Raw genomic sequence first — 26,239 nt, 5'->3', positions numbered from 1 at the left:
TTGGACTTTACCTCCGGACATTGACCTGCTTAGTGACGCAACATTTAAACGATGAAAATCTCTGAGGGCAGACCTTTACAGAAACCTACAGTGAGCCGAACAGACCAGCATCAAACACTCAAACTTCAGCGTTTGGATGGCGACCTTTGACGACCTCCTGGAGGAGGCCGGCTCTTTCGGCCGCTGCCAGAAGCGGATCTTCGCCATGCTCTGCTTCTTGTCGTTGCCTTTCTCCGGCGTCTATGTTGGGATCGTCTTCCAGGGCTTCACGCCGGATCACTGGTGCCGGGACTCTGCGCTGGTGGAGAAGAGGGAGGCCTGTGGATGGAGCCTGGAGAAGAGTCGCAGCCTGACGACGCCGCTGCTCAACGTCTCAGGAGTCCTGCAGCACAGCAGCTGCGATCAGCATGAGGTGGACTGGAACAACACAGAACTCAGCTGTGACCCAGAAGGACTGGACTTTAGCGGAGTGGCTGTTACACCATGCAAGGTCAGTTTCTTGCAATCAAATGCATTCAGCATTATCACTTCTTAACATTTTGTTTCTCTTTTTTGTTGTTATTCTATGTTCTGTATGCCTTCTGAGTTTAATTATGCATACTTTGACCGATTTTAACATTTCATATATCAAAATGTTCAGCTTCTTCTGGGGAACTGCACTATTACTTTTGGTAATTTAATCTATTCTACTTTTTGAAATATTTAAACTTTTATGTGAATTTCAGCCCCATTGAAATGCATTGAAATTCCACAAAATTCAGCACTTTGTGCTCTTTGACAGCTTACTGCTACTGACTACTTCAACATAGAAACTTCATTCAACTTTTAATCAAGTCACAAGGTGTTAAACTCTCTTCAAATGATTCATCTTTTTGATATCTCTTACAGTTTTTCTAAAATCACGATTTAAGTTTTATGCAGATTTTTGTCTGTTTTCAGTTTTTCCACTAATCTTCAGCTGCCAGAATGCGTCACTATAGTAACTGACCCGTTTTGAAGTCTGACAAACAAAATGCTGCTGTCTGGACATATTTCACTATATAAAAATCATTTATGCATCAAAATGTAGCCACAAGTGTCTGCTTCGAGGGAATACAAACGTTATTGATGTAAGTTTGAACATTTTCTCTCCAACACTTCCTGAGTGCAGGCATGTCACTGCTTTGTCCGTTGGACTTTATGTAAAATATTTTCAGCTCCGTCTCTGTTTTTCTTTCAGCTCCGTCTCCCATCAGCTCTCTTCAGCATCTTCTCATGCGTTCATTTGGCACATTTGCATTCTTGTGGTTGTTTGGCTAAGAACAGCAAATTTTGTAGTTTCTTAGTTATTGCTTGAAACTGAAAAAGCAGCATCTCAAACTTTCTAGAAAGTTTTCCAGCCGATGGCATAAACAAGTTCCTGTAGAGCCCCAGTATCTAGATAAAAAATCACACATTATATGGAATTAAAATCGTTTTTATTGCCTCAGTGTATTTCTTACCTCTGCAACAGGTGAAAGTGTATTTTAAATTTTGCCCTCTAGTGGGAAACCTGTAGAATACAAGAACCTGGAAATGTGTCACTGTTTCAATTACATGATTATTCCAACAATAACGTGAAATAAACTGACTTATTTCTTTCTTTCTCATTAGACCTACACATTTGCACCATCCCATGATGCAAATGTGTAGGTCACATTTTGATGGTGCAAAGTGTGCAAGAATAATTTACCCCCACTTTCATGGAGAACAAGACACAAAGGACCATTCAGTTTAAAATTTTTATCTCTCCAGCGGTGTAACCTCGCCCTTATTTGTGAAAATCTTACAGTTATTGAAAGTCAGAGAAATGGGTTTATAACATAATGATCGACAGCGATCTGACAATGGAGGCTGTGATGTTGTTCTGACAGTCCTCACCTTTTCAGATCCTTGTTTTTGCTCTATGAATGTCGGAACAATAAAGGAATAAACAAAAAAGACAAAACTGTTCACCTCTGATTCAGAAATAAGTCTTCATCTGGGACCTCTGTTCTGCTAAAGGCCCTAAAGCTTTGAAAAACATCCAAATTCATAACCTTGTAACACTGGGCGAATAATAACAATAAATGTACAGAAGACAATGTTGGTCTGCTAAGAAATGATCACTTTATTGGTGTTTGCTTTTCTTGTTAGCCCCTCTGTGACCCTGAAGTTACATAAAAATGTTCTTGTGGAGATGTAAACAATCTTTTAAAGAAAAGGAAGGTTTTATCCTCCGTTTGTGAGGCAATGCAGCAGAGCTGCTCCACATTCACGCTGCTTCCTCCTTCTGCTCCCATCCTGCAAAAATGTAATGGGGTTGTTAACATCTAGAGCTGTGAAAGAAATAACAAACTTCTCTTTGTGGCATCAGACAAACTAATTACCTAGGAACAAATTTAATTTTTGATTTATATCGGATTCGTGCAACAGCTGCAACCTCTTCTATGCAATCAGTGTCAGTCAGGGAGCCTGAGCAGGGTTGGAATGAAAAGTTTAATTTGCATCCTTTCAGTATTATAATTCAATCAGATGTTTCCCATTAATGTCACTCAGGCAGTTAAATTAGACAAATCATGCAGTTGTTTATTTTGATAAATGTAAGTGTTCATTTCACACTTTTGCATCGTTGGTCTTTAAGCTCAACTTTAAGTACACAAGTTGTACACCACTGGATATTTTACCTCTTCATCATATTGTACCTGCTTTAACAACTAAAATAAGATCATTTAAAGTGATTTTCCACAATCTGCTTGTTACCATGGTTTCCATTGCAAAATTTGTGCACAAAATTTGGTCAAAAGATTTAATTTTGGTGTTGCGTTGTTTTCATTGCACAGAAAGTATTTTTGTCCTGTGAATATATGGGCTTGCTTTTAAGACATTTTTTATAAGTGACATCTTTAATAATATCTCAAACACCTGCCAAGATGCCAACTCCAATTTACAGTATATACAAACGCTTAGGTGTCCTTCACTTGTTTTTAATGAAACAGTTTCTCTTTTATTATATTTTCTGTCTTTCAGGAAGGCTGGGAATATCATTATGAAGGCAGGAAGTCATTTGTCACCGAGGTGAGAAAGAAATCTGTACATTTGAGCAAACTTTTAAAAAATGTGATGAAATTTATGCAATATTTCACATTAGATTAAAAAAAGGGTGCATAGTACAGCAGGAATTGGAACAATTCTTAGCTGTAGTTTATCTTTGCATGCATGAATTTTCTCTGGATGTTTCCACAGTCCAAAAAAATACCTGCTAACTGAGTCCAGCAGCTTCTGTCCCTACACATTAAATAAAATATAATAAACAAACTACAGAGGAATAGCTTCCTATGAGCAGCTGACAGCAGAGAAAAAATTGGGGAGGAGCTGTCAGTTACTGGTTGCTATGGTAACCACCAACCGTCAGGAGCAACAGAGCTGAATTGACTAAACAAAATAAATTCAAAAAATAAAATGACACATTTTGACCAACTTGTCATCTTTAATGTCGCTAAAATAAAAAATGTTTGTACATGTCCACCCTGTACTGACACCCACTAATCTCACAGAATTGGCTTCTTGTTTTTGTTATTTTATCATTTTCACTTTGCAATTTTTCACATTTTCTGTTGAAATATTTTCAGTTCAACCTGGTGTGTTCAGATGGATGGCTGGTGGATATGTACCAGTCAACTCTCAACATGGGCTTCCTCGTTGGCAGCTTTGCTTTTGGTTACTTTGCTGACAGGTAGGGCCGTGATAAATACCTAGAATAACAAAAAACATCCCAAAAAAGTACGAAAAAACAAACTTTTAACCATTTGTTACAGACAGTAGTTTAAAATGAGGATTTCATTCATATTGAAAAAGTATTAAAGGAGAATATATCATGTGCTGTTTTGTTTTTTCTCTGTGTAGATTTGGAAGAATGAAGAGTTTCCTCATGTCCAACGTGATAAACGTTGTAGCAGGAATCGGTTTGGCTGTAGTACCAAACTACATCGTCATCCTGGTTCTCAGGGCCATCTCCGGCTTCAGCGTCAAAGGAGGCTGGATGGCCATATATGTGCTGCGTAATGATGAGAGTTCACATTTTGTCTTCTTCTCTCTTTAAAACAGAACATGGCTTGATGTTCTGCCTTTTCTGTTGTTTTAGTAACAGAATTAGTTGGGGTAAAGTACAGACGCACAGTCGGCATTTTGTATCAGATGTTCTTCAGTATTGGGCTCCTCATCCTCCCTCTGCTTGCCTACTTCATCACTGACTGGCGCTGGCTGCAGGTTGCCTTCACGGCACCGTATGCCCTTTATTTTGCTTACTACAGGTAATAAACTGCAGTTTTTTGTCCTTATGTAAATACTTGGCCTTCATTTGAACTTTTTTACATAATCTGTAACTATGAATAGTTTGCTTTAGTAATAAATTAGGATATCGAAATAAACTAATCTGCAGATTTCTTCAAAATACTTCTGTATTATAATTGTGTATCTTTCTATGCATCTGAGATGTAACATATATTTATTACACGGTTATTACCAGGCAAACACATTTGACTGGATTGCAATGCATGTAAAATGAATGTGCTGTTTCATATTTATGCTGCAATTGCAATCCAAATAGTGAAACAATTAGCATAGCTTTAATTAATGCTACGCAATGCAGACTCTCTGTCTGCACAGATGAAGATTCTCTCCACAGCAAGCAAAATGCTTCTACTGAATAATCAGACAATTATCTGACAATTTGGAAACACATAATCTATATAACACTAAACATTGATCCCAAAATGGTCAATGTTTAAGGATTGAGCAAAACAATTGGATGGTGACACCATGATAAAAATATAAGTGATGATTTTAAAGTCTTCCAACTGGAAGGATCTGTGATAACGCTCCTTTGTGCAACCAGGATTAAGCAGTCTATTACTGAAAGAACTTGAGATTGTCCATTAGAGATATTATTTTAACAAGCAACGTCAGCGACTTTGTGATGCTGTGGATTAAGAACTTCATTTTATGCCATGAAGAATTTCCACTGGCAGCTGTCAGTTCCTTCCTTCGATCTGAACGTTTTCTATGTTCTGTTGATGGTAGAATCACAGAACAACAGAGGCCACATTTTCACCTTTGCCCTGATGAGCACCTGAAACATTAACTCATTTTGCAGAGTTTTAACACGGAGCAGATTGATTGGCTCACTGTGTTGATGCTTGACTAAGCTGGAACATAAGTCCAGTGAACGTATCCAATCGTTAATAAATCTCTATGGCAAGCAAATGATTCATCTATTGATTACAAGAATGAGGTACAGAAAAGCTTTTCTGAGAATTTATGAATCTTCTTAGTTTATGCAACTGGATTCTGCTGCTGTCAGAATACAGGTAACTGTTCATATGAAAAAGAAACAGCCCCTTTTCGCCTGCTTGAAGATGAAAATGTTTCTGTGGTTTTATCTGTCAGGTTTATCCCAGAGTCTCCGCGGTGGCTCATCTCTCAAAACAATTCCTCAAAAGCTCTGGAAATAACCGAGGCTATTGCCAAGGAGAACAGGAAGAACCTCTCCTCTCATTTTGAGGTAAATCCTGTCATTTGTCTACTCCTTTCCTCTGAAGTGGAAGGATTTAGACCATTTTTTATGTAAATAAGGTTTAAGTACATTTTTATTTAGCCCTTTTGCTTTGATGAAAGAATGCATCAATACAATGAAGAGAACGTTTTTAATAGGTTTCCTGACATTTGGTATTTATTTACTTCACTCTGTCACTTCAGCATGTATTTGATCAGACTATGTGTACATTCAGTGAGTTTGACCATGAATATATTAAAATCACACAAAATAAAATTGTAGTAACTAATTACATTTACCTGAGTAAAATTTCTGGATTCTCCACTCAGTGAATGGAAAACAAACATACACATATACCGTAGTACAAATGTGCTTTTTGTTAAAGTTTCAAAAGTTTTTTTATTGAAATAGACTGATTTGGAAACATTTTTGTTCGCCTGATTTTGTAATTTTTGTTTACATATATATCATTTTGGTTCTAAACATTTTCTCTTAAATTAATATTTTGGTCCATTTGATTCTGCATGTTTTAAATATTAAATGATTGAGAATTTTATCAATTACTCAGTACTTGAGTAACTGACTTTTTAACCAAAAACTTATTTACTCTTAATTGACTAATTTCTTGGACGGCTACTTTTTACTTTTACTTGAGTAAAGATATTTTGAAGTAGTCCTACTCTTACTTGAATACAAATTTTGGATACTCTACCCACCTCTGCATTTTTCTTAATATTCAACTGGCTTAAACAGTTGTTGGAAATTGGGTGTAATATAAAATCTTCAAGGAATAATGTACAATTTAATTACATAATTATAACTTCTCTATGTAATTCATCAAAAATACTGAAAACAACTTGTTCACTTTGGGTAATTACACCATGTGGGTATTACCACCTAACATATTTTAAACTACTGGCAGTACTGTGTAATTTAATCCATAACTGCATTACTGTTGCCATTGTAATTTTAATGAACTGTGTCTTATCATAGATATTAACTGGTGATGACGTTGCGTCCACCTCTGCCTCTTTGTTGGACTTGATCAGAACTCCCAATATGAGAAAACACACTTTCATCCTCATGTTTAACTGGTCAGACTCATCTAAAACATCAGATCATTCCAGCCCTGCATGTAGGAAAGATTGAACTTTTTATGCCTTTATTCCTTAGGTTCACCAGTGCTGTGGTTTATCAGGGCCTCATCATGCGGGTGGGGATAACGGGAGGAAACGTCTACATCGACTTCCTTATCTCCAGTCTGGTCGAGTTTCCCGCCGCGTTCCTCATCCTGTTGACGATTGAGCGGATCGGCCGTCGGCTTCCCTTTGCGTCCGCCAACATCGTAGCTGGAATCTCCTGTATTGTCACTGCTTTCATTCCTGACAGTAAGACTTCTTAAAGGATAAAATTTGGAAGAAGCATAAAAACAGCCACTGCATAAATACTTTCTGTTCTTCAGGCATGTTCTGGTTAAAGACCATAGTCTCCTGCATCGGTCGGCTGGGGATCACCATGGCCTTTGAGATGGTGGTGTTTGTTAACACTGAGCTTTACCCGACTTGTGTCAGGTGATTAAAAAATAAGCATCCGTTGGGCTGATTGTTTTTGATGACTTCTTTAAAGCTAATGTACTATATAACTAACCTCTCTAACTTGTTGCTATAGGAACCTGGGAGTGTCGGTTTGCTCCACTCTTTGTGATATTGGAGGAATTGTTTCTCCCTTCTTGCTCTACAGACTGGCCAGCATCTGGCTTGAACTGCCTCTCATTATCTTTGGTAGGTTTCTGATGTTTCGTTGTTTGTGTTGACAGTGTAGACTGGGCAGGCCAGCCAATCCAAAAACCTTAAAAATGCCTTTGCTACTATTTAGTCTGGTCGATGTTAGTAGCCTTGTTGTCCTTCAACTTCTTTATATTGTTTTCTGGGATCTTAAAGCCTACTTCATGTTGTCATTCAGGTTCTTTTTAAGTGATTTCTGTTATTTTACAGGTCAGGCAGAGACTGACTGTTGAAATTGGACCATAAATGTGTTTTTTTGTATTTGTGATTTAACAGGAGAAAATTATATTTCTAAGCAGTGCATTGATTTGTTTTCTGAAGAAACTAAATCACTATTTAAAAACTACGTTTTGGTTTTTACACAGGATGTCTGATCATTTCAAATATTAAGTGTGCAAAAAAACAAAAACAAAGACAGAATAAATCACCATAATGCTTCATAAGGTTTCTTAATCTGGTAAAAATTGATCTTAAGCTAATGGGGGGAAAAAAACAAACAAAGCAAATACTGATCAGAACTAGTTCAGGTTAAAGTTATCCAATCATTGATCTACTTTGGCTTCATTGACCTTCATGTTCCTAAACAGGAGTTGTAGCTCTGGTAGCTGGAGGTTTGGTTCTGCTCCTGCCTGAAACCAGAGGAGTTGCTCTGCCTGATACCATCCAGGACGTTGAGTTTCCTGATCGGTAAAAAACAAAACCAAAATCACAAACCCTTCGTGTTAAGTCTTCAGTAAAACTTTAGCATTTCATTCTGTACCTTATATGTTGTAGATTTATTGTGTTTTGACACTATAATAAAAATGTTATTGTTATTCACTTAAAGTCTTTTCTTTTCTCAGGAAAAAGGGGAAACAAGAAGAAAATCAGGAAGTGAAGCAAGTCTTGAAAACTAATGAAGTGGCATAATTTTATTCTAACAAATTAGTTCCAACTTAAGAAATCAGTTTTTTATGTTTTTTTAATACAAAGCTTTACTTCTAAAATTAATCATTTGTTTCTTCACAATACTACATGATGGTCAGCTTTTTAGTTGGCTTGCATTGTTTTCTTGTTCCAGTCTATGAAACAGGTTTAAGTCGACCTGTAAATCTGCTGGAATCAAACTAGAATGAACTGGATTTTAAAACATAATGTTCAAAACTGAATTTTTAACAAAAATCACATTTTCTTCCTCTTTTTGTCTAGTTTTTTATTGTGGCACTTAAAGAAACATCACACTACAAAACACATCATAAAATCTATTAATCATTCAATAATTGTCATTAAAAATCATAAAGTATATATATTATGGCAAAATGTCATCGGATTTCGTTTAACGCTATAATGTTTCAAATGCATAACATCATTCCAGTTGTATTAATATTATTGTACTATACTATGTGTGAAAAATACATCCACCAGTATTGTTTTATGTTTAACCTTTAAAGTATACTGCAAAACATATTGTACTGTATGTATCATGACAAAATAAATCATACTCTGCTGTCTTGATAAAAAAAAGTAGACTGCTATATTTTATTATAATATCTATTATACTAGACTGTGTCTGGTGGTAAAATGAACAACTATACTACATGTACCACACTATACCACTTTAAAATACATTATAGTCCAGATGTGAAAATTAGGCCATACTGTAAATAAGTATCACAGTATACTGTACATTACTGTATATTATACCATGTGTGTCATGGTGTAACAGGCAGAATAAATCTGTATTTCTGTATTTCTGTAATGTATTTCTCATTATACAATGTCATACTATATCATGAAAATAATATCTTACTGCTGTTCTGTTTTACAAAATCACAGAATAATTTAAAATGCATAATACTAAACTGAGTTTGTGATAAAATAAGCAAAATATTCTATATTATGTTTCATGATAAAATGTCTATACTTAATGTTATAATAAAATAAATAATCCTATACTACTTGCCATTGCAACATACATCATCATTATAGCCATAAAAAGGATTATACTATATCATTGTAAAATACAGCAAAGACCCCAGGTCATGTGTTAAATACATTATGTGTGAAAAATAAATGATACATTAATGATTCTTCCTAAACTTTCACTGTACACTTTAAAACACACCATACTATGTGTCATGTTACACATTGCTATGTTTGGAACAGCAAAATATTATACAAAACTATGTGTGTAAAGTAAATAATAGTAAACTGTGTAAAAATGATCCCTCCCTGCACTTTCATGTTACAGAAATTACAATGTACTGTATTGTGATTAAATCATACTATACGATGTATCGATGTAAATACAAATGTCAGAGTCCACTGTGTTTCAAGACTAAAAATGTCATTACATACAGTACAGACCAAAAGTTTGGACACATCTTTTAATTCAATGAGTTTCCTTTATTTTCATGACTATTGACATTGTAGATTCACACTGAAGGCATCAAAACTATGAATAACATGTGGAAATATGAACTAAACAAAAAAGTGTAAAACAACTGAAAATACCCCTTATATTCTAGTTTCTTCAAAGTAGCAACCTTTTGCTGTGATTACTGCTTTGCACACACTCGGCATTTTCTTGATGAGCTTCAAGAGGTCGTCACCTGAAATGGTTTTCACTTCATAGGTCAACCTGCCCTGTCAGGTTAATAAGGGGGATTTCTTGCCTTATTTTAAATAGTCATGAAAATAAAGAAAACCCATTGAATTAGAAAGGTGTGTCCAAACTTTTGGTCTGTACTGTATGTGTAAAATGTGTTCACTTTACAAAATCACAATATACTATAAAATACATATGTCATTATAAAACAAATCATACAAAATGTCATAAAAATATATATACTATACTTTGTATTATGACAAAATAAATCATTCTAAATGACATACAATTTACTATATACCATGTGTGTAAAATACATTATAGTATGTGTGAAAAAGAAGGCTGTTAAAATGTTACACTATCCTGTAACATACACAACACAGTAATGTGTCTTGATATAATCAATCATTTTATTCTGTGTGACATGGTAAAATACAGATTACTGTACAATGTGCATGAAATACTTAATAGTAAACACTGTAAAAATATTAAAACATTGTATATTTTCCACACATTTTAATATACTTCACACTAGTATAAAGCAAAATTCAACTTCAGTCCCTTATATATTCCATTATGGAAAAAAGTAGAAAGTATTTTACACTCAAAGTGTAAAATACATAATAAACACATAATATTTTATTATCTCCTCCATGGGCTGCCACCTTATCGTGGTGGAGGGGTTTGAGTGCCCCAATGATCCTAGGAGCTATGCTGTCTGGGGCTTCATGCCCCTGGTAGGGTCACCCAAGGCAGACAGGTCCTAGGTGAGGGACCAGACAAAGTGCAGCCCGAAGACCCCAATGATGAGTAAAAACATTGGACTTGGTGTTCCCTCGCCCGGACGCGGGTCACCGGGGCCCCACTCTGGAGCCAGGCCTGGAGGGGGGGCACGATGGCGAGCGTCTGGTGGCCGGGCTTTTACCCATGGAGCCCGGCCGGGCTCAGCCCAAAGAGGAAACATGGGCCCCCCCTCCCATGGGCCCACCACCCGTGGGAGGGGCCAAAGGGGTCGGGTGCACTGTGTGATGGGTGGCGGCCAAGGGAGGGGATCCTGGCGGTCCGATCCTCGGTTGCAGAAACTGGCTCTTGGGACGTGGAATGTCACCTCTCTGGTGGGGAAGGAGCCGGAGCTAGTGCGTGAGGTCGAGAGGTTCCGGCTAGAAATAGTCGGTCTCACCTCGACGCATGGCTCTGGTTCTGGAACCAGTCTCCTTGAGAGGGGCTGGACATACTTCCACTCTGGAGTTGCCCAGGGAGAGAGACGTCGGGCAGGAGTGGGCATACTTGTTGCTCCCCATCTCGGCGCCTGTACGTTGGGGTTTACCCCGGTGAACGAGAGGGTAGCATCCCTCCGCATACGGGGAGGGGGACGGGTTCTGACTGTCGTTTGTGCTTACGGGCCGAACGACAGTTCAGATTACCCACCCTTTTTGGAGTCCTTAGAGGGGGTACTGGAGAGTGCTCCTCCTGGGGACTCCTTTGTTCTTCTGGGGGACTTCAACGCTCACGTGGGCAACGACAGTGAGACCTGGAGGGGCGTGGTTGGGAGGAACGGCCCGCCCGACCTGAACTCGAGCGGTGTTCTGTTGCTGGACTTCTGTGCTCGCCATGGATTGTCCATAACGAACACCATGTTCCAGCATAAGGGTCTCCATATGTGCACTTGGCACCAGGACACCCTAGGCCGCAGTTCGATGATCGACTTTGTCATCGTTTCATCGGATCTGCGGCCGTATGTCTTGGACACTCGGGTGAAGAGAGGTGCGGAGCTGTCCACTGACCACTACCTGGTGGTGAGTTGGCTCCGGTGGTGAGGGCGAAAGCCGGTCAGACCTGGCAGGCCCAAACGTGTTGTGAGGGTCTGCTGGGAACGTCTGGCGGAATCCCCTGTGAGACGGAGCTTTAACTCCCATCTCCGGCAAAACTTCGAACACGTCCCGGGGGAGGTGGGGGACATGGAGTCTGAGTGGACCGTGTTCCGTGCCTCCATTGTCGAGGCGGCCGATCGGAGCTGTGGCCGCAAGGTTGTTGGTGCCTGTCGCGGCGGCAACCCTCGAACCCGTTGGTGGACACCTTCGGTGAGGGATGCCGTCAGGCTGAAGAAGGAGTCCTATTGGGCCTTTTTGGCCTGTGGGACTCCGGAAGCAGCTGATGGGTACCGGCGGGCGAAGCGGCATGCGGCTCGGGCGGTTGCTGAGGCAAAAACTCGGGCGTGGGAGGAGTTTGGAGAGGCCATGGAGAAAGACTTCCGCACGGCTTCGAGGCGATTCTGGTCCACCATCCGGCGTCTCAGGGGGGGGAAGCGGTGCAGCACCAACACTGTTTATAGTGGGGATGGTGTGCTGCTGACCTCTACTCAGGACGTTGTGGGTCGGTGGGCAGAGTACTTCGAAGACCTCCTCAATCCCACCAACATGCCTTCCACTGAGGAAGCGGAGCCTGGGGACTCTGGGTTGGGCTCTCCAATCTCTGGGGGCGAGGTCGCCGAGGTGGTTAAAAAGCTCCTCGGTGGCAAGGCCCCGGGGGTGGATGAGATCCGCCCGGAGTTCCTTAAGGCTCTGGATGTTGTAGGGTTGTGTTGGTTGACGCGACTCTGCAATACCGCATGGACATCGGGGGCAGTTCCCCTGGATTGGCAGACTGGGGTGGTGGTCCCCCTGTTCAAAAAGGGGGACCGGAGGGTGTGCTCCAATTATAGAGGGGTCACACTCTTAAGCCTCCCTGGCAAGGTCTATTCAGGGGTCCTGGAGAGGAGGGTCCGTCGGATAGTCGAACCTCGGATTCAGGAAGAGCAGTGTGGCTTTCGTCCTGGTCGTGGAACACTGGATCAGCTCTACACCCTTGGCAGGGTCCTGGAGGGTGCATGGGAGTTCGCCCAACCAGTCTACATGTGTTTTGTGGACTTGGAGAAGGCGTTCGACCGTGTCCCTCGGGGAGCCCTGTTGTGGGTTCTCCGGGAGTATGGGGTACCGGGCCCTTTGATACGGGCTGTCAGGTCCCTGTATGACCGGTGTCAGAGTCTGGTCCGCATTGCCGGCAGTAAGTCGGGCTCGTTTCCGGTGAGAGTTGGACTCCGCCAGGGCTGCCCTTTGTCACCGATTCTGTTCATCACTTTCATGGACAGAATTTCTAGGCGCAGCCAAGGTGTTGAGGGGATCCGATTTGGTGGCCTTGGGATCTCATCTCTGCTTTTCGCAGACGATGTGGTCCTTTTGGCTTCATCAGATCGTGATCTGCAGCTCTCGCTGGAGCGGTTCGCAGCCGAGTGTGAAGCGGCCGGGATGGGGATCAGTGCCTCCAAATCCGAGGCCATGGTCTTGAGCCGGAAAAGGGTAGAGTGCCTTCTCCGGGTCAGGGGGGGTGTCCTGCCCCAAGTGGAGGAGTTTAAGTATCTCGGGATCTTGTTCACGAATGGGGGAAGAAGGGAGCGGGAGATCGACAGGCGGATTGGCGCAGCGTCTGCTGTCAAGCGGGCGCCGTACCGGTCCGTCGTGGTGAAGAGAGAGCTGAGCCAAAAAGCGAAGCTCTAGATTTACCGGTCGATCTACGTTCCCACCCTCATCTATGGTCATGAGCTTTGGGTCATGACCGAAAGAACGAGATCGCGGATACAAGCGGCCGAAATGGGTTTTCTCCGTAGGGTGGCTGGGCTCTCCCTTAGAGATAGGGTGAGAAGCTCAGTCATCCGGGAGGGACTCAGAGTAGAGCCGCTGCTCCTTCACATCGAGAGGAGCCAGTTGAGGTGGCTTGGGCATCTGGTCAGGATGCCTCCTGGACGCCTCCCTGGTGAGGTGTTCCGGGCACGTCCCACCGGGAGGAGGCCCCGGGGAAGACCCAGGACATGCTGGAGAGACTATGTCTCTCGGCTGGCCTGGGAACGCCTCGGGATTCCCCCGGAAGAGCTGGAAGAAGTGGCCGGGGAGAGGGAAGTCTGGGCCTCCCTTCTGAAGCTGCTACCCCCGCGACCCGACCTCGGATAAGCGGAAGAAGGTGGATGGATGGATGGATGGATTTTATTATGTGAAGTGTGTACACACATAGTATTGATTCTTTGCAGGTGACGTCACGCTGTCCAGAACACGTCACGCTCCGCCATGACGGACATCAAACCAACCTATGCGCTCCAGTAAAGCCTGTCAAAAACAGACAGCCGGTAGTCTAATATCACTTCTGTTTAGTTAATTTCACTTTAGAAATGGGGCCGACTGCGCAAATAGACAAGGACAGGTAGAAACCAAACATGTCATTTTATTGTCTAACTTTTAATGAGGACAGATGTGGCCATGATGGATGGTCTTATTCGGACCACTCTCATGATGGAACTCATTGACAGCAGCCGTCAATCATAACGACTGGCAGCAAAATCTTTTTACAAGGTAAGAAGTCTTAACGTTTATATACTTTATAAGTAAGTATAATTAGAAATATTTCAGGCATTGCATTATGTAGAAGGTACGTGTCTAAACGTTAGTAACCATGGAGACAATGCCGCACCGTCATGTAGCCTAGCATGTATGGAAAAGAAATGGTTAGCATCTGGTGTTTTGTAGGCTTTTAGGGCTGCTCTGGTTTGATGCTGTTTAAAACGCTGTTTATGACATTCTGATATAAATCATGTGGTGTGGATTCAGAAAGTCAACACATCGGGAGGGAGGAGGATATTTTCTCTTATTCGGACCACTCTCTGTAAACCCCAGACATGGTTGTGCATGAAAATCCCAGTAAATCGGCAGTATCTGCAACACTCAGACCAGCCTGTATGACCCCAACAACCTTGCCACGTTCAAAGTCACTTAAATCACCTTTCTTCTCCGTTCTGATGCTCAGTTTGAACTGCAGCAGATAGTCTTGGCCATTTCTACATGCCTAAGTGCATTGAGTTGCTGCCCCGTAATTGGCTAATTCAACATTTGTGTTAATAAGCAGTTGGACAGGGGTACCTAATAAAGTGGCCAGTGAGTGTATGTTGGAGTACACTGTTTTGAGACTAGAAAGGTCATGACACACTATGGCTTAGTGTGGTCTCATGATAAAAAATAGCAGAACATTTGTGTAAAAAACATACATTGTGGTAACCATTGTGTAAAAAATAAGTCGGTTTATTGTTAAACATTAATTGCAAATCACATCATATTGTGTCATGATGAAATAAACCAGACTGAACTATGTGTCATATCATAAATCATACTATGTTGTGTGTAATGTGATAAATCGCACTTGACTATGTCTCATGATAAATTTCAACATACTAGACTGTGAACCACAATAAAATGTCATATATGTGTATGAGATGCATAAAAGTAAAATACATAATGATACACTCGGTCATTATAAAACCAAACATGTAAAATTGTGTCTTAATAAAAACATATATGCTTTGCTCATGTATAGAGACAGTACAGTACGATGATTTTTACACACATGGTGTAACATGCCATATTATACTATTAGCACAGTAAAATGTATGTTACACACAGGATAGTATAATGTAACATGCTATGTTCTCCTGCAATACAGTATAGTGAATATGGAAGAAATAAGAAAAAAATGTTTGATGTTGAGGTTTTACTTTTTAAAAAATTTTCAATCAATTAAACACAAACAATTTGACATTACAAGAGACAAAGTGACACAGTGCTGGCCTCAGTATTAATCAGATTCTATTTAAAAGTTGCTGAATGTCTGACTTCAATCGTCATTAGGGAAACCTGGTTTAGAAAATGATGAAAAAATTGTCACTAACTGGATATTAACTCATCAGTTTTTTTCATGCATGTTTGCAAACTTATGTTAGATGAAAGAAAATCGGGGTATTTTTCAAAAGGCTCTTAAAATGTAGGTATATCATACAACATTCTAGTAGATACATATCATATAAAGTTAGAAGATAAAAATCTTTTACTTCAGAAAGATTTTCAAGATATTTTTGAGTATACTTCCGCATTAACAAGACAAATATTTATGTGGGAATTTTACAAGTACATAGCAAAAACTCAATTATGTTGAAGAAAGCTAGAATAATTTCCATTTAACACATAGACCTCATAATATGAGAAAAATGACTTTTGTTGTGTCCTGTCACTTTAAAAACAGCTGAAATGAATCTGTTTACCTGTTGAGTTGGTTTGATCAGCTTGCAGCCCTGACAACAAAGAATGAAATGTCAGCAGGTTTTAGAAAAGCAATGTACATTCAGCTTGTACAGTCATGTTTATGGTAAAACACCTGCATTTTTATAGGGCTTATCAAGTCCAGAGGATTTGAAAGCCATTTATGTTCAGTCGTTTAGCTGTGGCTACATTGCAGACAGCCAAGGGGAAATCTGAGAGACGCTGTCATGCACCACCTCTGAGCACCAGAGGAAAGAAATAAAAAATCTGTCAAGAATTGTTGCGGTGGATGTGGTGAGGCAGACGCAGCAGACCCAGGATAGGTAAAGATGGTAATTTTAATACTGAAAAATGTTGAAAAAACAGTCCACAAAGATTCTGGGGGCACGGCTGAGCGGAAACCAGGGCTCACACCGGTAGCAACAGAAAGATAGCGTGGCAAATGAACGGGCTGACAGAAATCACACAACACGCGACGAGGACCCGACGGAGACGCAGACACACAGGTGGCATTAAATACAGGACAACGAAAACACTCAAGGACACAGAAAACTCAAAATTAACACACAGAAAACACAGAACACGACAAAAACTAAGGAACACAAAAATAAACAAAACCATAAATAACTCCAATGAACCAAGATCTCGATTGTCAACAGCTTTATTTTTTGCTGACTTATCTACTTTTAAAAAATACAGATTAAGGGATTTATGTTTTATTATTTCATGACTTTTAAACAAACTACATTTTTAAACATACATACCTTGTTTTTCCAGATTGGTAGCATCATGACAGAGGTTTCTGGATATATTGATAGCAGCATCATAGAATGATTGGTAAGTTGAAAAAAGATATAAATGATTTTCTGTGTCTTCAGAAGCAATGGTCCTCCATCGGTTAATGGCACGCTGACTGTGAACATGATGGCCCACACCTATAAAAAATGTGCACCGTTATAGTACTGATCTAAGAAGAACAACTTCTTGTTGGTAATGTGCTTTTCTTTAACTAATGAAACTGAATTATCCACACAGAAAACAAATGTTACCAATAACATAGATCTCGATTCCACTGTCTTTCAGATTCTGTGCAGGAATTTCTGTCTTGTCCATAGAATCTCCATCAGTGATCAGAACGACTTTCTTTTTTGAGTCTGGACGCATCCCTGCACCGGGCTGAAAGTTGTGTTTCAGGACGTGATCCAGACCTCTTCCTGTGTGTGGTAAAGAAGAAATTCAGAAGGTGAAGAGACGTTCTAGGTATCAGCATAACATGCCTGGAAAAAAAATAGTCCAGCTGTATGACTGGAATTTGTGCTCATAGCATCCAGGAAGCATTCAGAAACTTTAAACTTCTTACATAGTAACATTTTCTCACAGAATGTGGTCTATCATAGATGTAGAAACATTTAAAAATTACATATGTGGCTACTATATATTTGTAGATTGATGCGTCACAAATTTCTGTTAGGACATATTAACTTTGCCCAGCAACTTCTTTGAGGCTCAAACTCTATTTGATGAAAGTAGTGGTGCTGTGGGCTCCCCCTCCAAAAATGAAAGAAAATCTCTATAGTAACCAGTGACTCAGCATTTTCTAACTGCTAGTTCTTCTATTATTACTCAGCTGCTTCTTCTAATATTGTTCCAGCCAGACTAACAGAAGAAAGTCGACCCAGGTTAGACTCTGAGGGAAAAGTTGAGCCGCTGAAAATGTGAAAAGTGGACGCATCCTGGCATTGAGCTGAAAGCTGTGATTAAGGACATGATCCAGAGCTTTTCCTGTATGTGAGAAGAACAAATTCAGAAGTTGAAGAGACGTTCTAGGAGTCAGCATTACATGCCTAGGAAAATAATAATCCAGTTTTAGGCGATCTTATTGGAATTTGTGCTGATGTGACCCAGGAAATATTCAGAAGCTTCTGTACTTAAATAGACATGTCTAATATCGCTTTTATTTGCTTTCACTTTAAAACAGAAACAAACTGGTTAGCATGTTGTCTTTTGTAAACTTGTAAGGTTGCTAAAGTGTAAAGGGAGACGCTGTTAATGACATACTGATATAAATCATGTGGTGTGAATTCAGGCAAAGTTGGCATTTTGATCACGTCTGGTTCACGGTATCGGTCCGTTACTAAGCTAGCTATTTCAATTTTTGGTAAATACTGTCTTCTATGAGCCCTAACCAGGTGTGGACTTGTAGTAGAAGCCATGAATAAACTGGCAAAACAACTTGGGAAAACAATTTCAGTCATTTGTTCAATACTCCCGATCCTAACTTCCCATGTTCACCACAGCGCCTCCAGTGATTAAGTGACGTAGTTGCAAAGGGTCAATATTGCACAACTGCTTCTTCTATTTAATATTGTTCCAGCGAGACTAACAGAAGAAATGGACAAAGTTCCTGTTTTTAGTTGTGATCCACTCAGATCCTGAGTCCTCAATACTGACCCGTTTTTGTGAGTCCTTTCATGTGTTGAATTGCATCAATGGCCTGCAGCAGAGTCTGATTGTTATCGTGGCTGTTCAGGTCCAACTCGGTTTTACTGTAGGTACTGAACTGAGTCAAACCTAAAAAACCCAGACATGAATAGATCAAATCAGACAGAAACATGGAGCAAAAATATATTTTAACAACAATATTGACCAATACTGGCATATTAGATAAACTAAATTAGCACATTAATGACATTTTTAAATGATAATAAAGTAATACCTATTTGCACTTGGTTGGGACCAATGGGGAGGTTCTGAACTACCTGGGATATAAATGCTTTCATTTCATGAAATTCTCTGTTGGAAATACTCTCAGAACCGTCCACTAGCATCACAATGTCAACTTTGGACATTTCACACAGAGATCCTGAAAGAAAAAAATTGTTACAAATGTATGTGAAAAATAAATGTGTTGGGTAAATTGTATTATTAGTATTATCAAATATTCGTTGTATCATGTAGTCTTGTAGTTACATTTAGATAATGTTTCTGTGTGTTAAATAACTTTGATTCCTTCCTGTGACTTCCTTGAGATGCCATCAGCAAAGCCTGGGAGATAGCGGAGACAACTCTTCTAGCAGAGTTTATTGCCCAGCAATAAACTCTGCTCTCCTGTGTGATATACAACTTGTTTTACTCAATGCCGGCCGTGTCTGGTACTCGAATGGAGCAGAGGGATTTAGAGTGTAGATAACATGTGTCTAAATAGTAAAAGTCATTAGCGCTGCAACTATGTGATAAATTGTTTTGCCCCTCCCTTTTAGAAGTTGCAAAGCGCCCAATGTACGAGGGTTTCTGAGAGTAATAAAAAGAGAGGAGCGGCCAGATGTGTTTCAGAGCGGTTGGAGATTTGTAACTGAAAGCACATCTCTGTCCGTTCTCCTCGCGAGAAACAAAGAATCTAACTCTCTTGTCTTTCCTGTGTTTGTTTAAATTGTCTCTAATAGGTATTTAGACCTGACAAAATGAAATTACAGCTACGCTAAAATACAGGTCTATTTATATATTCTATTTCTATTTTCCTTTATTTAACCAGGTAAACCCTCCTCCATGGGCTGCCACCTTATCGTGGTGGAGGGGTTTGAGTGCCCCAATGATCCTAGGAGCTATGCTGTCTGGGGCTTCATGCCCCTGGTAGGGTCACCCAAGGCAGACAGGTCCTAGGTGAGGGACCAGACAAAGTGCAGCCCGAAGACCCCAATGATGAAAGAAAACCTTGGACTTGGTGTTCCCTCGCCCGGACGCGGGTCACCGGGGCCCCACTCTGGAGCCAGGCCTGGAGGGGGGGCACGATGGCGAGCGTCTGGTGGCCGGGCTTTTACCCATGGAGCCCGGCCGGGCTCAGCCCGAAGAGGAAACATGGGCCCCCCCTCCCATGGGCCCACCACCCGTGGGAGGGGCCAAAGGGGTCGGGTGCACTGTGTGATGGGTGGCGGCCAAGGGAGGGGACCCTGGCGGTCCGATCCTCGGTTGCAGAAACTGGCTCTTGGGACGTGGAATGTCACCTCTCTGGTGGGGAAGGAGCCGGAGCTAGTGCGTGAGGTCGAGAGGTTCCGGCTAGAAATAGTCGGTCTCACCTCGACGCATGGCTCTGGTTCTGGAACCAGTCTCCTTGAGAGGGGCTGGACATACTTCCACTCTGGAGTTGCCCAGGGAGAGAGACGTCGGGCAGGAGTGGGCATACTTGTTGCTCCCCATCTCGGCGCCTGTACGTTGGGGTTTACCCCGGTGAACGAGAGGGTAGCATCCCTCCGCATACGGGTAGGGGGACGGGTTCTGACTGTCGTTTGTGCTTACGGGCCGAACGACAGTTCAGATTACCCACCCTTTTTGGAGTCCTTAGAGGGGGTACTGGAGAGTGCTCCTCCTGGGGACTCCCTTGTTCTGCTGGGGGACTTCAACGCTCACGTGGGCAACGACAGTGAGACCTGGAGGGGCGTGGTTGGGAGGAACGGCCCGCCCGACCTGAACTCGAGCGGTGTTCTGTTGCTGGACTTCTGTGCTCGCCATGGATTGTCCATAACGAACACCATGTTCAAGCATAAGGGTCTCCATATGTGCACTTGGCACCAGGACACCCTAGGCCGCAGTTCGATGATCGACTTTGTCATCGTTTCATCGGATCTGCGGCCGTATGTCTTGGACACTCGGGTGAAGAGAGGTGCGGAGCTGTCCACTGACCACTACCTGGTGGTGAGTTGGCTCCGGTGGTGGGGGCGAAAGCCGGTCAGACCTGGCAGGCCCAAACGTGTTGTGAGGGTCTGCTGGGAACGTCTGGCGGAATCCCCTGTGAGACGGAGCTTTAACTCCCATCTCCGGCAAAACTTCGAACACGTCCCGGGGGAGGTGGGGGACATGGAGTCTGAGTGGACCGTGTTCCGTGCCTCCATTGTCGAGGCGGCCGATCGGAGCTGTGGCCGCAAGGTTGTTGGTGCCTGTCGCGGCGGCAACCCTCGAACCCGTTGGTGGACACCTTCGGTGAGGGATGCCGTCAGGCTGAAGAAGGAGTCCTATTGGGCCTTTTTGGCCTGTGGGACTCCGGAAGCAGCTGATGGGTACCGGCGGGCGAAGCGGCATGCGGCTCGGGCGGTTGCTGAGGCAAAAACTCGGGCGTGGGAGGAGTTTGGAGAGGCCATGGAGAAAGACTTCCGCACGGCTTCGAGGCGATTCTGGTCCACCATCCGGCGTCTCAGGGGGGGGAAGCGGTGCAGCACCAATACTGTTTATAGTGGGGATGGTGTGCTGCTGACCTCTACTCGGGACGTTGTGGGCCGGTGGGCAGAGTACTTCGAAGACCTCCTCAATCCCACCAACATGCCTTCCACTGAGGAAGCAGAGCCTGGGGACTCTGGGTTGGGCTCTCCAATCTCTGGGGGCGAGGTCGCCGAGGTGGTTAAAAAGCTCCTCGGTGGCAAGGCCCCGGGGGTGGATGAGATCCGCCCGGAGTTCCTTAAGGCTCTGGATGTTGTAGGGTTGTGTTGGTTGACGCGACTCTGCAATATCGCATGGACATCGGGGGCAGTTCCCCTGGACTGGCAGACTGGGGTGGTGGTCCCCCTGTTCAAAAAGGGGGACCGGAGGGTGTGCTCCAATTATAGAGGGGTCACACTCTTAAGCCTCCCTGGCAAGGTCTATTCAGGGGTCCTGGAGAGGAGGGTCCGTCGGATAGTCGAACCTCGGATTCAGGAAGAGCAGTGTGGTTTTCGTCCTGGTCGTGGAACACTGGACCAGCTCTACACCCTCAGCAGGGTCCTGGAGGGTGCATGGGAGTTCGCCCAACCAGTCTACATGTGTTTTGTGGACTTGGAGAAGGCGTTCGACCGTGTCCCTCGGGGAGCCCTGTGGGGGGTTCTCCGGGAGTATGGGGTACCGGGCCCTTTGATACGGGCTGTCAGGTCCCTGTATGACCAGTGTCAGAGTCTGGTCCGCATTGCCGGCAGTAAGTCGGACTCGTTTCCGGTGAGAGTTGGACTCCGCCAGGGCTGCCCTTTGTCACCGATTCTGTTCATCACTTTCATGGACAGAATTTCTAGGCGCGGCCAAGGTGTTGAGGGGATCCGATTTGGTGGCCTTAGGATCTCATCTCTACTTTTTGCAGACGATGTGGTCCTTTTGGCTTCATCAGATCGTGATCTGCAGCTCTCGCTGGATCGGTTCGCAGCCGAGTGTGAAGCGGCCGGGATGGGGATCAGTGCCTCCAAATCCGAGTCCATGGTCTTGAGCCGGAAAAGGGTAGAGTGCCTTCTCCGGGTCAGGGGGGGTGTCCTGCCCCAAGTGGAGGAGTTTAAGTATCTCGGGATCTTGTTCACGAATGGGGGAAGAAGGGAGCGGGAGATCGACAGGCGGATTGGCGCAGCGTCTGCTGTCAAGCGGGCGCTGTACCGGTCCGTCGTGGTGAAGAGAGAGCTGAGCCAAAAAGCGAAGCTCTCGATTTACCGGTCGATCTACGTTCCCACCCTCATCTATGGTCATGAGCTTTGGGTCATGACCGAAAGAACGAGATCGCGGATACAAGCGGCCGAAATGGGTTTTCTACGTAGGGTGGCTGGGCTCTCCCTTAGAGATAGGGTGAGAAGCTCAGTCATCCGGGAGGGACTCAGAGTAGAGCCGCTGCTCCTTCACATCGAGAGGAGCCAGTTGAGGTGGCTTGGGCATCTGGTCAGGATGCCTCCTGGACGCCTCCCTGGTGAGGTGTTCCGGGCACGTCCCACCGGGAGGAGGCCCCGGGGAAGACCCAGGACACGCTGGAGGGACTATGTCTCTCGGCTGGCCTGGGAACGCCTCGGGATTCCCCCGGAAGAGCTGGAAGAAGTGGCCGGGGAGAGGGAAGTCTGGGCCTCCCTTCTGAAGCTGCTACCCCCGCGACCCGACCTCGGATAAGCGGAAGAAGATGGATGGATGGATGGATGGATAACCAGGTAAACCCCGTTGAGATCTAGATCTCATTTTCAAGAGGGACCTGGGCAAAAAAATTTGCAATACATAGCAACCTTTTTACAAGATAAAAACAATTAATACATATGCACAAGTATAAAACAATAAAAACAATTTAAAAACAATGACACTGTTCCATAGAATCTTGTTGCCTATCTTTAAGAACTGATCGAAATAAGTCCAGTGAAATCATTTCCAACATCTTAAGTTCAGACTGCAACTGATTCCACGCTGAATGCCTGCTTCCCTTTTTCAGATCGAAAGCGTGGGACATGCAGAAGAATAATGTTATTGGAGCGTAGAGAACGAGAACCGACAGTTCTATGTAGAAGAGTGGATAAATATGCTGGGGTTAGACCGAGTAGAGATTTATACATCATTATCATTAAATGATTGTTTCTCCGTACACTTAAAGGAGCCATTCAGCTTTTGCGTACAAATCACAATGATGTGTCAGACGTCTACTACCGGTTATAAATTTTAAAGCGCAATGATACACAGTATTTAATGATTGAAGACATTTGGTGGAAGCATTCATATATAAAACATCTCCATAATCCAAAAGTGGCAGGAATGTCGCTGCTACCAATTTTCTTCTAGCTTTGAGTGTAAAACAAGATCCATTTCAATAATAAAACCCAATTTTCATTTTCAATGTCCGTAGTAGATTTGCTTTGTGATTTTTAAAAGAGAGTTCATTATCTAGAATAAAACCTATATATGGCCACAGTTCTGATGATGGGACCATTGGTCTGAGGTAGATGTGGTCCTATGGACCAACCTGAAGCTGCATCAATGTAGGAAAACATGACTCTGATTTAGTTGTCAAATATCTTAGTGATACTATCAGTTGGATTAACACAAGTTTTCCTAAGGTTTCTTTCTTTTTACATCATCATGACGTATCAACCACTTTTTCTGAGCTTAACTACCCAGTAATAAACATGACATCAGACATGAACATCAATGGGAGGTAAAGTCTATCCCACTGAAAAAGTATTAGCGGTCATTTGAAACTGCAATTTTGCACATATTGATGTTGCAACGGCAAATATAGTTAGATATACTGTGCAGCTCTAGATCACTGTGCACATGAACATAGATGTTGCCCTGATGCCCCTAGCAGAACAGTAGAGTCCTGTAATGGCATGCAAAGAGTTAATACAGTTCATTGGCTTCATTAGCAAGACAAATATTTATGTGGGAATTTTACAAATACATAGCAAAAACTCAATTATGTTGAAGAAAGCTAGAATAATTTCCATTGAACACATGGATCTCGTAATATGACAATAATGACTTTTGTTGTGTCCTGTCACTTTAAAAACAGCTGAAATGAATCTGTTTACCTGCAGCGATGTGCGGTTGGTCAGCTCGTAACCCTGACAACAAAGGATGAAATATGGTATCAGAAAGGTAATGTACTTTCAGCTGGTACCATCATGTTTATGGTAAATTGCCTGCATTTCTTTAGCGCTTCATCAACACTAGAGGACTTGAAAGGCCTTTACATTCAGTCATTCAGGTGTGGCTACATTGTAAGCAGCCCTGGGAAAGTCTGACAAAAGCTGCCATGCACCACACTTTGGCCTTCACTCTTCTTTTAGCAACTATTTGTTTTGTTTTTGTTTTTTGTCCAAAATCACTCATATTTTTATCTTACCAGTACAGATGAAGGCTCCCAGCAGAAATGCTACCTTGTAGAAGTCCATGGTGAGGACCTCACATCAGCTGTTCGTTATTTGCACTCAAACATCCCTGTAGTGGGGTAAATATAATGTATTGGATGAATAGGGCAGTTCAGTTTTTAGCCAATGGTTGGCCTGACAAGCAAAGAGCAACAGTCCATAGTCCTTGTTTATATACAATATTTTTCTTTCCAGTAAGCAAAGCTTTGCTATTTACACTGTCAAACTTTTATCCATTTTAATTTCTCTCTCTGACTATGTTTTTGTCTAATATGTTTAGAGAATATTATATTTAATATAAATTTTAACAATAATACATGAAATATTTCTGATAAAACATCACTATCCAAACTGGTTTAGGGAAATTCAGGGTAACCGATTGATTTTTGTAGTCCATCCAGCTAATTTAGAAAAGAACATCTCTTTGTTCTTGTCTATGGTGGGAGGTTGGAGTGCGACTGACTGTGTGGACGGATGTCTTTTCTACAAGTAATGAGTTTAAACAGCTGCAAGGTGTGGACAGGTTAGCGGGAAAACTTTTTTTTTTTAAATCCTTGATGCATCAAATACTTGTTTCCTCCACTTTACAAAATCCAAAATAATATCAAGAATTGTGTAACCTTTTTTTCTACAGTGATGCAACAGTAATGCTGGGAAGCCAGTGTTTGCAGAGATTGTCATTGACCCAGTGGAGTTATACATTAAACACAAGGTACCAAATAAAAGACCAGGTGGCCAAAAAGAAAATAATTTTTATTTGGTTAATAGTTTTAATTTTCTTTAGTACATTTGTTAGAAATATCTTACTCTGCTCCTGACTCAATGAAGTTAAAAAAAAGAAAAGAGGTTGACATTTTATCAATTTGTTCATTTAAAAAACACACAACAGCATGGCTCCTCCTCCTCATGCAGATTACCGACATGGTTTATGTTGATTTTTATTGAAAGCTTGCTTCAGGGTTTTACCTGGTTTTAGTTTTTACATGGATTTTTTTCACTCTGCATGGATTATGTCACTGTCAAAGTTAAAACCCCACCTGTTTATTGCCTTTAATTCATAGTAATAGAAGCATTGATAATTATATTTGATTTATATTTGGTGATTAATTTTGTTGTTTTACAAAATGTTGCTCCTTTTATAACTGGCTATGTTTTTATGATGCTTAGTTGCTGAAATGTGCTGCACATAAACTACTTTTGACAGGCTTATTGGAGTTTGTCACATTTTGCGGTGACCGAACAAAATAGGGCATAATTTTTTTTTGTTTGTTTTGGTTTTTTTTACCCCTCCAGGGGTTTTTTTGTGGGCTCTAGTGTCCCTTATATGACAGCAGGCTGACGGGAAACAGTGAAGGAGAGGGGGGAAGACATGCGGCAAATGTCGCCGGGTCCGGGAGTCGAACCCGCGACGGCCGCGCCGAGGACTCAAGGCCTCCAAATACGGGTCGCGCTAACCGCTACGCCACCACGGCACAATTTTTAAGTTTATTGAAAATTATTCATGCATTTCGATTTTTTTTTTCTTTACAAGTAAAAATATTGCTTTTATATATAATAAAAAGCAGACTTCTAATGATGTGTTCAGG

General features: G+C 42.2%; 2 protein-coding genes and 1 long non-coding RNA gene across 5 annotated transcripts; 2 read left to right on the top strand and 1 right to left on the bottom strand.

The window, feature by feature from the left end:
- The first annotated feature begins 95 nt into the window (after positions 1–95).
- On the top strand, positions 96–9,769 carry LOC114158936 (solute carrier family 22 member 2-like). The gene is made up of 12 exons (XM_028040857.1): positions 96–490; positions 3,028–3,075; positions 3,630–3,733; positions 3,904–4,058; positions 4,142–4,310; positions 5,446–5,560; positions 6,545–6,645; positions 6,725–6,939; positions 7,014–7,122; positions 7,220–7,332; positions 7,923–8,022; positions 8,178–9,769. Exons 1-12 carry the CDS (start codon positions 137–139, stop codon positions 8,242–8,244), a joined length of 1,650 nt encoding a protein of 549 aa, XP_027896658.1. The 5' UTR covers positions 96–136; the 3' UTR covers positions 8,245–9,769.
- Positions 7,883–24,753, bottom strand: LOC114158937 (collagen alpha-1(XII) chain-like). Of its 3 annotated transcripts, none has more exons than XR_003598506.1 (9): positions 24,629–24,753; positions 24,315–24,347; positions 18,752–18,898; positions 18,487–18,606; positions 17,085–17,249; positions 16,800–16,970; positions 16,038–16,067; positions 13,963–14,058; positions 7,883–8,015 (listed from the first exon to the last, which is right to left on the bottom strand). XR_003598506.1 is itself a non-coding variant. In XM_028040858.1 (8 exons), the coding sequence occupies exons 1-8, from the start codon at positions 24,675–24,677 to the stop codon at positions 15,614–15,616; spliced, it is 735 nt and encodes a 244-aa protein (XP_027896659.1). In that variant the 5' UTR covers positions 24,678–24,753; the 3' UTR covers positions 15,007–15,613. The 3 variants fall into 3 exon arrangements, 1 of the variants encoding a protein (XP_027896659.1); XR_003598505.1 differs by lacking the exon at positions 7,883–8,015 and adding an exon at positions 10,311–10,568 and having other exon boundaries at positions 13,946–14,058; XM_028040858.1 differs by lacking the exons at positions 7,883–8,015; positions 13,963–14,058 and adding an exon at positions 15,007–15,633.
- LOC114158939 (uncharacterized) lies at positions 17,149–18,024 on the top strand. The gene is made up of 2 exons (XR_003598507.1): positions 17,149–17,278; positions 17,687–18,024. It is a non-coding gene; the product is annotated as an uncharacterized LOC114158939 (long non-coding RNA).
- Positions 24,754–26,239: the final 1,486 nt, after the last annotated feature.

This window comes from Xiphophorus couchianus, chromosome 15 (assembly GCF_001444195.1).
Source record: "Xiphophorus couchianus chromosome 15, X_couchianus-1.0, whole genome shotgun sequence".
NCBI classification, from domain to species: domain Eukaryota; kingdom Metazoa; phylum Chordata; class Actinopteri; order Cyprinodontiformes; family Poeciliidae; genus Xiphophorus; species Xiphophorus couchianus.
This window is presented reverse-complemented; position numbering and strand designations above follow the sequence as displayed.

Bases quoted from the DNA above. Each gene is read 5' to 3' on its own strand.
- LOC114158936 (XM_028040857.1), top strand. From the start codon at position 137: ATGGCGACCTTTGACGACCTCCTGGAGGAGGCCGGCTCTTTCGGCCGC. The intron at 4,059-4,141 runs GTAATGATGAGA...CTGTTGTTTTAG, and splicing joins GATGGCCATATATGTGCTGC to TAACAGAATTAGTTGGGGTA. The intron at 4,311-5,445 runs GTAATAAACTGC...TTTATCTGTCAG, and splicing joins CTTTATTTTGCTTACTACAG to GTTTATCCCAGAGTCTCCGC.
- LOC114158937 (XM_028040858.1), bottom strand. From the start codon at position 24,677: ATGGACTTCTACAAGGTAGCATTTCTGCTGGGAGCCTTCATCTGTACT. The intron at 16,068-16,799 runs GTATGTATGTTT...CTTTGTTGTCAG, and splicing joins TACCAATCTGGAAAAACAAG to GGCTGCAAGCTGATCAAACC. The intron at 15,634-16,037 runs GTAAACAGATTC...TTTCTAAACCAG, and splicing joins TGATCAAACCAACTCAACAG to GTTTCCCTAATGACGATTGA.